Genomic DNA, 12,971 nt, shown 5'->3' on the forward strand with positions numbered 1-12,971 from the left:
GAAATCTCTTCATCTGAACTCATTTGCATACTTTGGCTTATATTTTCCCAGTTTTGCTTCCATAAAAAACCCACTATATACCACAATCAGTTTCCCTTGCTCTGAACAGCAGCAGGGCCCAAATCTCAGGCAGCTCCCTTTAAGTTGAATTTTTAAATGTTATCCCATTGCTTTCTCCAAAACTATACCAGAGCCTTCGCAAGTAAAGTTCAGTTTCCACTAAACATGTGTCCATTCTTACCTGGTCCTCATGGAATGCCCCAAAAAGATCTCACTGTATGTTTGACAAGTACAGTGACCTGGCCCCTGGGAAGCAGCCTGCAGCTGAGTTCTGACACACACTCAGGCACGTGGTTTATGTAGCCTGGGAGTTGCAGAGGTACAGAGTATATACGTCATTGCCCTTGGAGTAGATGGTTATTTCCACACTTCCATGAGCTATGTTGCCTGGCACAAAGCTCTTCCTCTTTTCATCGTGTTTTTCTTCCATAATATGGGTACAAAAATGTATGCCCTTTCTATTCACAAGTTGTTGTGAGGGGGTCAAATGAGATAATGTACATAAGTGTGCTTGCAAACAAAAATTAAGGATGTTTGTATATCATTTCCTAACTGTGTGGCCCCAACCTGGCTCTGAACCTGGACCCAGCTACTCTGTCAATCTGTCTACCTGCAAGCCCACTCCCTCCATGCTAGCCTCTACTTTCCCTCCCAGTCTTAGTCCAGTCTCATGGCTTTCTCTCTCCTTCTCCCTGCCCCCTCTTCCTTTCTTTTCTTTTTTTTTTTTTTTCCTTTTCTTCCTCTCTGCAGTCCTGGAGGCAGCCCGACTCCTTCCTTTCAAATGTGATCCTGCAGTGCGCTGCCCAACTGAACCGCAGCTGTGTCGGCTGGCTTAGATAGACTGCGAAAAAGCACTTTCCCCTCCCTCAAAGAGGTAAGATACCTGAGATAACATGTTTTATGTCTTTGATTCTCCCAGGCTCAGGCCACAGGGTCACCACATACATCGCCCACACATGGAGGTGGCCGCCCAATGCCCATGCCCGTCCGCTCAACGTCAGCTGGCTCCACCCCCACCCACTGTCCACAGGACCCCCTGAGTGGAGTCGGGGGAGACATGCAGGAGGCCTTTGCACAAGGTGAGATTTGGGAACAGGATATAATGGAGAGCTAGAGGGGTTTGGAAACATAAACACGATTCCGACTGAGATTTTTCCAGTTTCTTTTCTTTTGTGTGCATAACTTTAAGTGATCCTGATTTTCATATATGGTATAAATAAGTCAAGTGCTGGTCCCTTCTCATTAGATGGGCTGATCTCCCAATGGGAGGTCTACAGGCTGTATGTGTGTGTGAAGAGCAGGCCTCCAGGACTTCTGTGCTCTTTTTCCCAGGTTAAGGGAAGTGCCTCATCCTTTGGGCTTTGCCTCCTCCAGAGAGGAAGTGGATGGAGCAATTCCTACAGTTGTGCTTTGCCTGGGAAGTCTTTAGAGCAAATTAGAGGAGGAAGTACTCTAAGAACCCTAAGTAGGACTTTGCTGGACACACGTTGAGCACAGGATTGTCACAACCAGCTGTGTTATGTAATTGGGGGATGACTTCGCAGCTGAGGGAGAGACCAAGAACAGGATGGTGGAGCTGCTGGAGAATAAAGGCCTGCCTCAGGCCAACTGTGGGCCGTGTTCATTTTGGAATCCAACTCTCTTGATTGTGGCTAAGAATCTTCAGGTAGAGAAGAAGAGGGAGGAGAACGAGGGTTTGGGTGCCTCGTGCCTCTCACATGCCCAGGAGTGGGTAGAGGTGCTGTGGCTGCCTCTCCCCTAGGTGTCCTGCACCAGGTCCGGGGCCTGGCAGACTGAGGCGGGCGCTCGGCTCTCTTCTCCACATCCACCCACCTGGCATTGCCATCTGCTCTGACTGTCCTCAGGTACGAGGAGAAACCTCCGCAATGACCTGCTGGTGGCTGCTGACTCCATCACCAACACCATGTCATCCCTGGTGAAGGAGCTCCATTCAGGTGAAGCCCAGAGCTCCCGCACGGCCTCATGCCTCCCCTTCCAGCCCCATGGCCTCCTCACTTCCTCAGCACTTGGTAAAACATCCTCATGCAGCACGCGCTGCCTCAGCTCACCTCTCAGTCTCTTAGCCTTCTAGGAACGCGCTGGACATCCTCACCCAGAGAGCCTCTGTCCCGCACTGGGCCACACGCACACAGTTACACATTATGTTTCTCTTAAGGATATTCCTTGTAGAACAAACACTGTCAAGAGTTTAAAGAAATTCAGATCTCTGTGCACATACACGTAGCCCCTTCCTCACCTAACTTGTCTTCCAGCAGTGCTGCATCTGCAGCCGCTCTTTCCTAGGGATGCTCGACCACCTCGTTCTGAAGCTTTCCTGGATGACCGGAACCGAATCAGCCACAAAAGCTTCCGGACTTTCTCCCAGCTGCCTTTCTGCTTTCTCCTCTTTGATTTAGTTTGGAAACCCTATTGTCTCCTTTTGTCCATGACTAGGCTCTGATTTCACATGAAGTTCGCGGCCGGAGCCTGTTGCTCTTCACCCCCGCTCTGTTCCATCACACGTGTGGCTCCTTCCTCAATCTCTCCCACACTTAGCTCTTTTGGTGACTTTCTGGAGATGCTTACCTTGTTTCTCCCCTTACATAAAACCCAGGAAAGAGAGAAGAAATAAAAGGCCATTCCCATATCGTCATATTTTCCCCGTCAAAAATCCCCATGACTCTCTTAGTTTTGTAACTGCCAGATGTTTACTAACCTGTTTACAGTGGTCAGATTCCCATGTTCCCAATTAGACAAATGGGTTCCCTTCCTAAGTGCTACATATGGCTCTCTTTTGTTTCTTTTCAGCTAATATAGTCTTTTAAATACCTCAAAGTAGATAAACAAGGTTATTAAATAAAAAGATAAAGCAGGTTTTTCCATGGGCTGTTCAAACACATCCACTGAAACCATCAGTCCATGCTCTTAGGGCAGAGAGGTGTATGTCCTCAGACCTTCAAAGGACAAAACATATACCTTTAGTGTTGTCATGGGGCTGGCCCATGGCTTCCCTCTCATATCTGCCGATGTCCACTTAGAATAAGTGCATGGCCTAGGTTAGTTTTTCCAAGGCAGTTAAGATGCTGGTTCTCCCGTGCGGGGAGTATGAAGGTGACGCTGTCTCTGTTCTGGTACCATTTCTCAACCCTTGTCAGAAGCACCACCCTCTCCATAAACACACAGAAATAGAAGAGGTGACTGCCTTTGAGATGACTTCACAGGTGATTAGAAAGTCCCTTCCCTAATATAGTTTCCCAAAGATGCCAGAAATCCTACTTTTAGAAGGAATTTCAGGTCATGGAAATTAATCCACCTAGTGCCTCACGACTAGAGTTTGGGCAAGATCAATGTCTCATGAGCTCATCACACTAGGAGGAGAGGTAACTGGACACCATTAAACACACAGCACCCAGAGAGCCACCTCTGATGCTCTGCTCTCTCAAGCCCTGAAGTCCACAGGTAGATGTGGACTAAGTCTGCAGGTGACACCACATCTTTACAGAATGCAGGAATAGACTCCCTTTACATGTGAGGCTGCCAGCTTCTCAGTGAACAGGAGAGGCTTGCCTGGCACCCTCACATGTTTACTATCACTGCTGGAGGTTCTGTTAGGATGAGGTGAGATACTCAGATTGTCTTTAAATATTTTCCATACCATGTAAACATACTATTTATAGCCATAGCTTGTCCTCCTCATCTTTTAAAAAACATTTTCACAAATAACAGAATCTTAGGTTGGAAAAGATCCTAGAAGTCATTTAATCCAGCTTGCTGCCCAATATAAAAGTCCTCTGTTTGGATATTGCCAGTGAGCGCATTCATGACCAGTTCTCATCATGGGGAGGTTCTTATCATGAAGCCAAAATTTGCCTTTCTGTAAGCAATTCATCCTCATCCTACCCTCTGAAGCTACCCAAAGTAAATCTAGCCCTCCTATGCCTTTAATTTAGCTCATTAAGTATTTGGTGGCTGGTAACATGGCTGTCCCTATGCCTTCTCCTCTTGAAGGTGACTGTCCACTATTCCTTCAGCCATTCTTACATTCTTAATGTGACGTGGTTTTCACTTCACCATTTGGTTGCTTGCACTAGGATGTGGCCAAGAGTTTCAAGGCCCCAATTCACAGTGAGTTCCCGGAGCTGAGAGCACTTCTCCCTATCACGGGGTATCTGCTCCCTGCACAGCACAATGAACTGTGACCTCCCTGAGTGAGGCCCCTGGGAAAGCAACCTGAGAGGGCATTCACTTTTTCCACACACAGCCACTTTGCCATTCAGTCCTTTTAAGTTTGTTGTCAGCTAAAACTTCCAGTTTTTGGTTGTTTTCTCTTAACAGAAGTTAATGTAGGTATTCCTCACCACGTATTTGGATGGTTGCTTTCTTGAACCTGACTGCAAGATATTAGGTGTATCTCTAGTAGATGTGGTCACCTTAAGGAAAGCAGGCATAGAGATGAGGGAGCCACCCCCACCCCAGTCACCAGGGAAGCGGGCCACAGAGCCCTCAGCAGGCTGGGTGACCTCAGCCTGTGCCGCCCCTAGGGGCTCAGAGCTCATGGCTAAGTGCTAGGGTGTGCACCGTGCATGGTGCAGATGAGGTGAGTGTCAGCGCCCTTGGAGGCCTGTGACCCTAAGCCTTTAGCTAGGTTTTCATCCCAAGCCTGCTAAGTCACTCCCTTCACCTTCCTCCCGTGCTTGTGCTGTGCTGAAGGGTCACGGGCCACTTTGGACTTGTTTTCACAGCAGAGGAAGGTGCAGAGGAAGAAGAAGAGAAGAAGCAGAATGGGAAAGACAGAGGTAAAGGCAGCTCACAGGACCCCTAGTTTGAGTGGGAGGCAGAGCTACTTAGCCCCTGAGGGAAACCAACCCCCCCCCCTTTCAGCTCTGCTTTTCTTCCTGCTGCCCTTTCCCCAGAGCTTTCAGATCCCCACAGTGCCTTCTGTCTGCTTTCCCCAACTGGCCATCAAGGAGGTGGTGGTGTCAGGTGATCAACAGAAGCTGCCTCATTTCCCAATTCTATGAGAGATGGTTCAGATATAGAAAGTAGATACCAGGAAAGCACACAACATGACCCTTTGCCTCCAGGAGTTTATAATATAGTTATGGAGGCAAGACAGAGATATGCAAAATAAATAGGAGATAAAATGAAGTGGCAGGAAAAGTTAATCATCAAACTTCGAGTGTGTGATTATAAATACAAGAAGGGTTTCTGCAAAGGAAGAGATTATTGTGGGCAGAATAGCCAAATGGTTTTGTGACCTCAATGGAAGAATTAAAAGCAATAAAGAAAGGTATCAGCAAAGGAGAGTAATGCCTTCCTAGTTTTATTGGATATAAAACCTGCTTAATAACTTGTTATGCACAAAGAGCTGTGCTAAATGATGTCCGTATATTATCTAATTAATACTTACCAACCCTGAGAGATATATAATGATGCCCCTATTTTACCAATGAGAAAATAGGCTCTTTGAACTGGGTCTTTCTGACTCCGTGCCTCGCACTCTTAATCTTCATGTGTCTGTGTTATGCTGAACACATAACATTTGAGAGTTAGCCGTTATTTCTATCATATATTAATATGTGTATTTTCTGGATTCCTCCAACCATAAGCTCCACAAGGTAGAGGTTTTGGTCTCTTTTGTTCAGGAGGTATCCCCAGCGCCCACAACAGTGCCTGGCACATAGTGGGATATCAGCAAATGAACAAATACAGGGAAATAAGCCACGTGATGTGCTGGAGAGTGCTTCATCAGGTTGGGAGTGGGAGTGGCCCCAAGGAGGCTGGGCTATAGAAGACATGCCCACTCTCTCCACCTCTGCTGCATGCTCTGCACTGAGCACACCCTTTCCGTGTGATTTCACAGCCCACGAGGAAGGATTTGAGACAGGGCTCAGAGCGGTGACATCGCCTGCACAGGTTGTAGTAGCTGGCAGAGCCGGGATGCAGGCCGGGCGGCTGACTCGGCCCCCGTGCTGTCATCTGAGTGGCTGGTAGACTAGGCAAAGCGAGAAAAGTGGGAAAAGGGAAAGTGGGAAAAGACTAGGAAAAGTGGGAAAAGGAAGGGTGGGAAGAAGCTGTGTGGGAGCTGCAGGCAAGGAAGGTGCGATGGGAAAGGAGGAGCGCCTGGGGCCGAGCCTCTGCAGCGCCGCCTGCCCACGGGGCTAGCATGGGGGAGACAGGCAGGTGTTCGGAGTCACCACCAGGACTCGGGGGCGGCCGAGGAGGATACAGGGAGGAGAGAGAAACGTAGTCCAGGTGCCACAGTTGTCTAGTGAGTCAGAGCGAGGCCTGCGAGGCAGTGGACGGTAACTGTGAGGAATTGAGGAGTGACGTATGTGGCACGGTCACCAGAATGTCAGAAGTAGGGGTCAGCTACGTCGGAGACCTCTAGCAGTGCTACAGGGAATGGCAGAGGAGAACAACTTGCTGTGCTGAGAGCGGATGAGGAAGAAGGCAGGAGGCTTGTCATGCAAGCGGTGAAGAGGGGAGGAGAGGCACAGAGACAAGGTTACACTCCATAAACACGTGCTGCAGTCACACGCGCACACACACAACCCAACCGGATCCCGGCGTTCATGTGGAATGTTCTTGGCTAAAGACGTAACAGCTGCTGCTTTGGCCTCTCTTCCCATTGACCGTCCCTTCCCCATAGCTGTTCCCATGGCTTCTCCTCAGCCTCCCTGCATTCCTTGCGGCCCACGGAGGGTGGCCCCGACCCCTGGGGCCTTGCCCTGACTGTGGACTGCAGCCCTGGTCCTGGTTCAGGGCTGGCTGCAGGCTGTGTCTCCCATGTGGACGGGCATGGCTTCCCTTGCCTACCGCCTCCTGGCCTCGGGGGCCTGTGTCTGCACCCATCTTCCCTGCCAGCATCTCTCCTTTCTGGCCCTCTTGCTCTTGAGGTCTCCCCATGTCTCCTCCAGTGCACACAGCAGCCTTTCTGTCTGTCCCTGTGAGACCCTGGGAAGGCACCTGAGTTTCTGTTTCTGCAGCCTTAGGTGCCATCCTGAGGGAAAGAGTGTTAAGAGTCAAGGTGAGACATGAGTGTGGTTTTAAACAAATGTTTGACTCTCAGCATTATAGGGGTCCCAGGATATGTTTTTGTAGCGGCACTGGAGTCAGTATGTGGGTTGGGGTATAAGGCGAGTGTTTTTATGGATGGACCTTCTGATTGTCTGCCGTGGTCTGGGCCTGAATTTTTACTGTAGACCAACATGGCAGTAACTGGTGTCACCAAGGCATCAGAGAACAGTAACTGTCAACCATAGAGAAAGAGGAGCTTTGCTTCTTTGGGATTGAAACCATGCGGACCTAACCTAAACACAACTTGGTCAGCACCCTGTCAGGCAGACATAGTCTGCTCGGTGCAAAAGCCATGAGAGCCAAATGGACCCTTCCGAGGAATTCATGACCGAGCTGGACTTCCCCACCACGTTCGCCCCTACCGCAGCCCTCTCTCTGCCTGCCCCTGGATCTCTGGCTGGCTGCATCCTAGGGAACGCTTCTGCTCCACTGGGGTGCCCTCGGACTTCACATCCCCTCACTGCTCCCCTGGAGTGGTGAGGCTTGTAACCAAGACCGCATAGATGAAATCGACTAACATATTACTTCAGAGCCCGAAATTCATCTCGGCCCCTCCAGAGCCTCATTTTATGCTCCTTGTCCTTTAGAATTGCCTCTCCAGAACCTGCCACCCACGTGTTGGGAGCTGTAAATGCAGCTTGCATGCCCTGAGAAGGCTCGTGCAGGTCTGGTACACTGACAACAGTGGCCCTCTGTGAATTCTCAGGGTTTTGAGGGTGCAGGCAGTGTTCGAGACCCAGGGCAAGCAGCAGTGATTTAGCATTCCCGATCAGATGTGCCTGCGGGCAGGAAATACTGCCTGTATCAACATTTAATTCCTTCTCACCTTGGTCACTTTCAGAATCAGGGGATGGGCCATGCCCCCTGATGTAACCGCTCCCTAGATTTCCACGTTAGTACTATTATTCTCCTCCCAAGAATGCTTGTCTGGCTGGTTTTTTTTGTTTGTTTTGTTTTGTTTTGTTTTAATTTATTCATGAGAGACACACACAGAGAGAGGCAGGGACACAGGCAGAGAGAGAAGGAGGTTCCATGTAGGGAGCCCGATGTGGGACTCGATCTGGGGACTCCAGGATCACACCCTGGGCCCAAGGCGGGCACTCAACTGCTGAACCACCCGGGCTGCCCTTGTCTGGCTGTTTTAGGTTTGTGGCAGTTGCTGGTTGTAGGTAGCATGACTCTCCCAGCCTGTTTCATAACTGGTTAGGAAAAGTCAGCATACGGGGAGGGGAGAGAGGAGAGGCAAGTCCAGAAGCCTGGCACAGATGAGGGTCTGTGGGCTGGGGAGTCAGTCCCCTGGGAGAAGACACAGAATGGTGAGGAGACCCTGGGTGTGACGTCCGTGTGTTGTTTGTGTCCGTGCTGTACAGGTTAGCAGAGGAGCCGGGACAGAGAGGAAGCGCGGGTGAGTACCATGTTCTCCGCCCTCCCCACGACCCCCTTCCCTTTGCAGCTAAGGTCTTCCTTCTCCTCCTCCCTTGCCCTGGTCACACTCTCCAAGCCAGAGCCATCCTGAGGGATGGAGATTCAAGTGAAGGGTCTCCTGTAAAGAGCCCAGCTCTACCTTTTCCCTTTGCCCCAGCCCTGCCATCATACCGTCTCAGCCCCTCTCCTGAGCTCGGAACCATCCTGCTCTACGTGGGGCATGGCCTGGGCCTCGGGCGGGACCTGTGTCTGGATGCAGCTGGCAGACCAGGAGCTGCTAGCTGAAACACACTCTGGGAGCAGGCGGCCGAGGCCGTCTGGCCACCTTTGCCACCTTGCTCCTGGTGGCCCATGCCACTGTCATCTCTCTCCAGGGGTCCAAACCACTGCCCTTGGGTTCCGACACCCAGACCTGTGACCTGCCACTGTGCCTGACCACAGATGGAATTTCAGGCATGCAGGATCACCCTTGCTCCACAAAGCCACCCAAACCCCTTCTCATCAGGCCTGCCAACCCGCACCCTCTCACATCCTAAAACAACTAAGGAGAGCACAGAATTCCCCAGAGGACAGTGCTCGTTGCTGTAGGAATTTGGTCTTTCACATCTTTCCATCTGAGGACCTTAATTCTGCTTTCCCCCTAGTTCCAAGATATTACGGCTTTGGGGCCTCTCTGTAGAAAGAAGGGATGAAAATAATTGAGCAACCAAAGCTGTGCCAAAGAAGCATTTTTTTCCAGGCTAGATGTCTTTGGTCTGGTGAGATGTCTTTATCCATCTTGCCTCCCCTCTCCTCCCCAACTTCTTGCTGGTGAAAGTCAGGCCATCTTCCTCAGTGACAGACCTTCCAGGCAGAAGAGCCAGGGCAGCAGCCCCACTATCCTGTACAAAGAACTTTCCCAAGCCCTTCTGAGGCGTCCAATCCTGGAGCAGCCTCCCAGCCCTTTCCTGATGACCTCTCCCCCATCGGCCCCAGGCCATTGAGGGGGTTCTCTTCTCCTCTCTGTTGTCTCTGGGAAGCACCCACGCCCCTGGAAAGCTTGACGCCTCCGGGGCCTGGGCATGGCTCTGCCCGAACCCACTGCACATTCAGGCAAGGCCCTTCCCCATAGCAGGCTGGGATGCCCCAGCCAAGGAGGGAGTCAGGAGCTGACTTGCCCCTCACAAGCCTGCCAGAGCCCCTCTCCCCAGGGCGCAAAGGAACCAGGGGTAAGGAGAAGGCACGTGGGAGCCATCCGTCTCACCTTCCTCATGCAGATGAGGAAATGAAGCCCACGACCTGGGAGCTCGGGGCCAGAAGCAGGCTCAGAGTGGGCTGCCCGGCGCTCTCCTGTGAGCCTGTCAGGACTTACGAGAAAGGGTCAGGGGAAAAGCAGGACACCTCAGGTGGCTCAGTTTCACAGACCCTTCCATTCTTCTGTCTTCTGGCCTGAGGCTAAGGCTCCCTTCCCTCCCACCCAGGGTTTGTAGGCACTTCTCCAAGTTGAGGGTCCTTCTTCCCAGTCACAACCCTTCTTCCCAAAACACCACGTTCCAAACCTTGCATCGTGAGCCCATTTCCCTCTTCCTTGAAACATTCCCCGACGCTGTGACCTCAGCAGCAACTCCAAAAACTCCAGGTACCCCAGAAAAGAGATTGCCTCTTTCCCTAGAAGGGGGTGTGAGTGTTACCAGTTCTTTGCATCTCCCAAGTTGAAAGGGAAGCATCCCCGCAACCCCACCCCAGGACATTGTCTTGTCCCCAGCAGATGTTAGCAGCATGTGCTCGGAGGCCCTCTCCAGCACGCCCCTGAATAACAGCGCGTCTGTCCTATATAGGCACAGGGAACATGCAGCAAGCTGGCGTTGACACGAGGAAGGCGAGGCCCTCCCCCGGAGGCGCATTCCTGTCCATCTTTCTGCTGCACACCTGGACCAGGCTTGCAGGCTGCCAGACGTCACTACCTGGCAGGGAGCAGGGAGCCCCAGCCGGTGGGAAGTGGGAGGGACCGCCAGATGCTGCCGCTGCCACTGCCTCCGCCGCCGGGTGGGCCTCCCCCTTGCACAGTCCTGCATGAACTAGCATCTTCATCACTCCCCTCGGGCCACGAGTCTCATCTCTGCAACAGGAATTTACCGGGAGGTTGGAAAGAGAAAAGAAACAGCACGAATCTCCTGTGTGTGTGACCCTGATGGAGTTCTTGCCGGCACATGGGGTGCCCCCCAGGGTGGGGGCACAGGATCCCTTCCTACCTTTGACCTTTAAAACCCGACAGATTTTCTTCCCCGTATCATATCGTGCAAAGACAACTTCGGGCCTTGCTCAGTTTTACAGACATTCACACCCTGGCCACAGCGCTAAAAATAGCCTCCTTCCTTTCTCTCACACTGGTTAGGCTTCCGCCCCGTTTGATGCCGAGGCTCTGCAGCCGAGGCGGGAAGGGGGAGCCGAGAGCTTGCACTGCAGCCCTGGACGGCTCCTCCTCCAGCAGCCAGAAGATTCTTTGCAGCAGAGCCAGCGGCCAGCCAGGCAGGGAGCACTGACCCGTGACCGCCAGAGGGAGCACTGACCCCCGGGCGCTGTGCTCGCGCCGCCTCTCCCCTTCTCAGGGTTCCATTCTGCTCTGGCACACATGATAATCAATCCCAATTCCCGGTGATTTTCATTTATTTTTTTCTGCTCCCTGGGCTCCAGGATGTTATTTTTAGTAGGAGAACTGCTATAAATATTTATAAAGGGCAGCGACTGGAATGAAGTGAGAGGCCCCACAGCTGGCTCTCTCATCCCCCCGCCCCACGCCTCTGCAGACCCCTGCCCACTGCCTGAGGAGGCCGGTGCAGAGCCAGAGGGCTCGGCCCGCAGCCACACACGAATGGGAGTCACGTGGAAACCTCGTGAGGGGGCAGTCGGGGGGAAACGGGTGGGGTTAACTCTGCATCCTTCCCTCCATCACTCCCACCCCTGAAGGAGGTGAAGGCTTGTGTGGGGGAGTGCTGGGCCCAGTACCTCCATGTCATGAGTACTAAGTGTGAGGGGCAGGTGCAACTTGGATCACACTCCAGCTGTGTGAGAGCAAAAAGGAAACAGGAGCCTGAGGAGAAGCCGCCTTGCCTGTGGAGGGCTTGCCTCCCACAGCAGCTCCTGAGCGCCGCCTCAGCTCAACTGTGACCAACAGGGAGCCGAGGCCCTGGAAGGCCAGCAGGGGCTCTGGTAAAATAAAAGTACTGGTGGAAAGGTTCTCCCACACACTCAGGAAACAGGGATCCAGCCTTGCCCAGAGGGCCAGATGGGGCAAGAATGAGAGTGACCAAATGGAAAGTTCTGGGGGACACTCCGTGCCAGCCAATGGTGAGATTAGGTATGGGGGTGGCTGCAGCAAGGTCTCAGGGATGACTCTGTGAGGTGACTATATGCTTCCCCCACGATCCTGACTACCCACACCTTGTACCCTGCCCCTGAGCACAGGGCGGAATTCCACCTTCCAGTTCCTCACATGAACGGTTTGCTTCTTCCAGAACAGAAAGAGCCAGAGAACAGTCAGATTAAAAGAACCAGTGGCTCCCAAACAGCCAAGTGCTCAGGCCAAGGTGCACATGGTGTGTAGTGTCCTCCGGGCCCCAGGTGTGCCCCTCCACATCCGGGAGGCTGCCCAACTCCACAAGGCCCCAGTCACCACTCAGCAGGTCCTCGAGCCAAGGAGAAGCCTTCACGTCCTCAGCCACAGGAGAGGCTCTGGACTCCCAGCCTCTCACCTGCACATAAAGAGTGAGAAGGGGGACTCGAGAGCACCAGGGGGATGAGCTCCAATGCCAGCATGACCGTGCATGGGAGTTGGGTTTTATATCAATTCTTGCTGACAGCTGCGTTCCTTTACAGCTAGAACATCCACCATTATCTAAGGCCCCGAGGTGCCTCCTGACTTTTTGGCATCTGCTTTAGAATGCAGATCCGTATCAGAAGTTTGAAGCTCGTCCCTTTGCTCAACTCTGACCTAGAACACAGGTGTCATCCTGTAGGGAGGCACTTCCTTTTTAATTGCTCTGTGACCATCTAGGAGTCTAATTTAACCTGAGCAGATGATCTTTTAAGAGAAGTGACAGATACAGTCAGCATCATAGACCCCCTGGGCCGGTACTTTGTGGCTGTGAAGACCCCTAGAGAGGTCCCAAATGTGTCCTGGAGGAAGTGGAGGCTCTAACACGCTCAAGTGCAGAAATCCCAGCCGTGCCGAGGTTCCATGTCTTTTCACAGCCCCCTCATCCGCTGCTTGTGCTCTATCCACTGGCTGACTCCCCCTCTTTTGCATTGCTTACTCCCTGCTCCTGTAGTCCGTGACAGCTTCAGAAAGGTGCAGTTGCTATGGCAATGCCTAGAGCCATCTGAATTCCTGCTGCAGCTTCTGGAAGAAAAGGCTGATGAAGAACCAT

At 52.2% G+C, this 12,971-nt stretch overlaps 1 protein-coding gene across 18 annotated transcripts in view; it reads left to right on the top strand.

Moving 5' to 3' along the window:
• The window catches only part of DTNB (dystrobrevin beta), a 244,948-nt gene extending 234,229 nt beyond the window's left edge, over positions 1-10,719 (top strand). For 6 of the 18 annotated variants that reach the window (XM_072770820.1, XM_072770823.1, XM_072770826.1 and 3 more), the window contains 3 exons: positions 980-1,139; positions 1,926-2,090; positions 8,511-8,545. In XM_072770820.1, coding sequence (XP_072626921.1) covers positions 980-1,139; positions 1,926-2,090; positions 8,511-8,515 — 330 coding nt within the window. In that variant the 3' untranslated portion in view covers positions 8,516-8,545. Of the gene's footprint in view, positions 1-810; positions 916-979; positions 1,140-1,925; positions 2,091-4,802; positions 4,857-8,510; positions 8,546-10,382 lie in introns of those variants that run through there. The other 12 variants (XM_072770822.1, XM_072770824.1, XM_072770828.1 and 9 more) reach the window with 6 other exon arrangements.
• Positions 10,720-12,971: the final 2,252 nt, after the last annotated feature.

This window comes from Canis lupus, chromosome 12 (genome assembly GCF_048164855.1).
Source record: "Canis lupus baileyi chromosome 12, mCanLup2.hap1, whole genome shotgun sequence".
In the NCBI taxonomy this organism is placed as follows: Eukaryota; Metazoa; Chordata; class Mammalia; order Carnivora; family Canidae; genus Canis; species Canis lupus.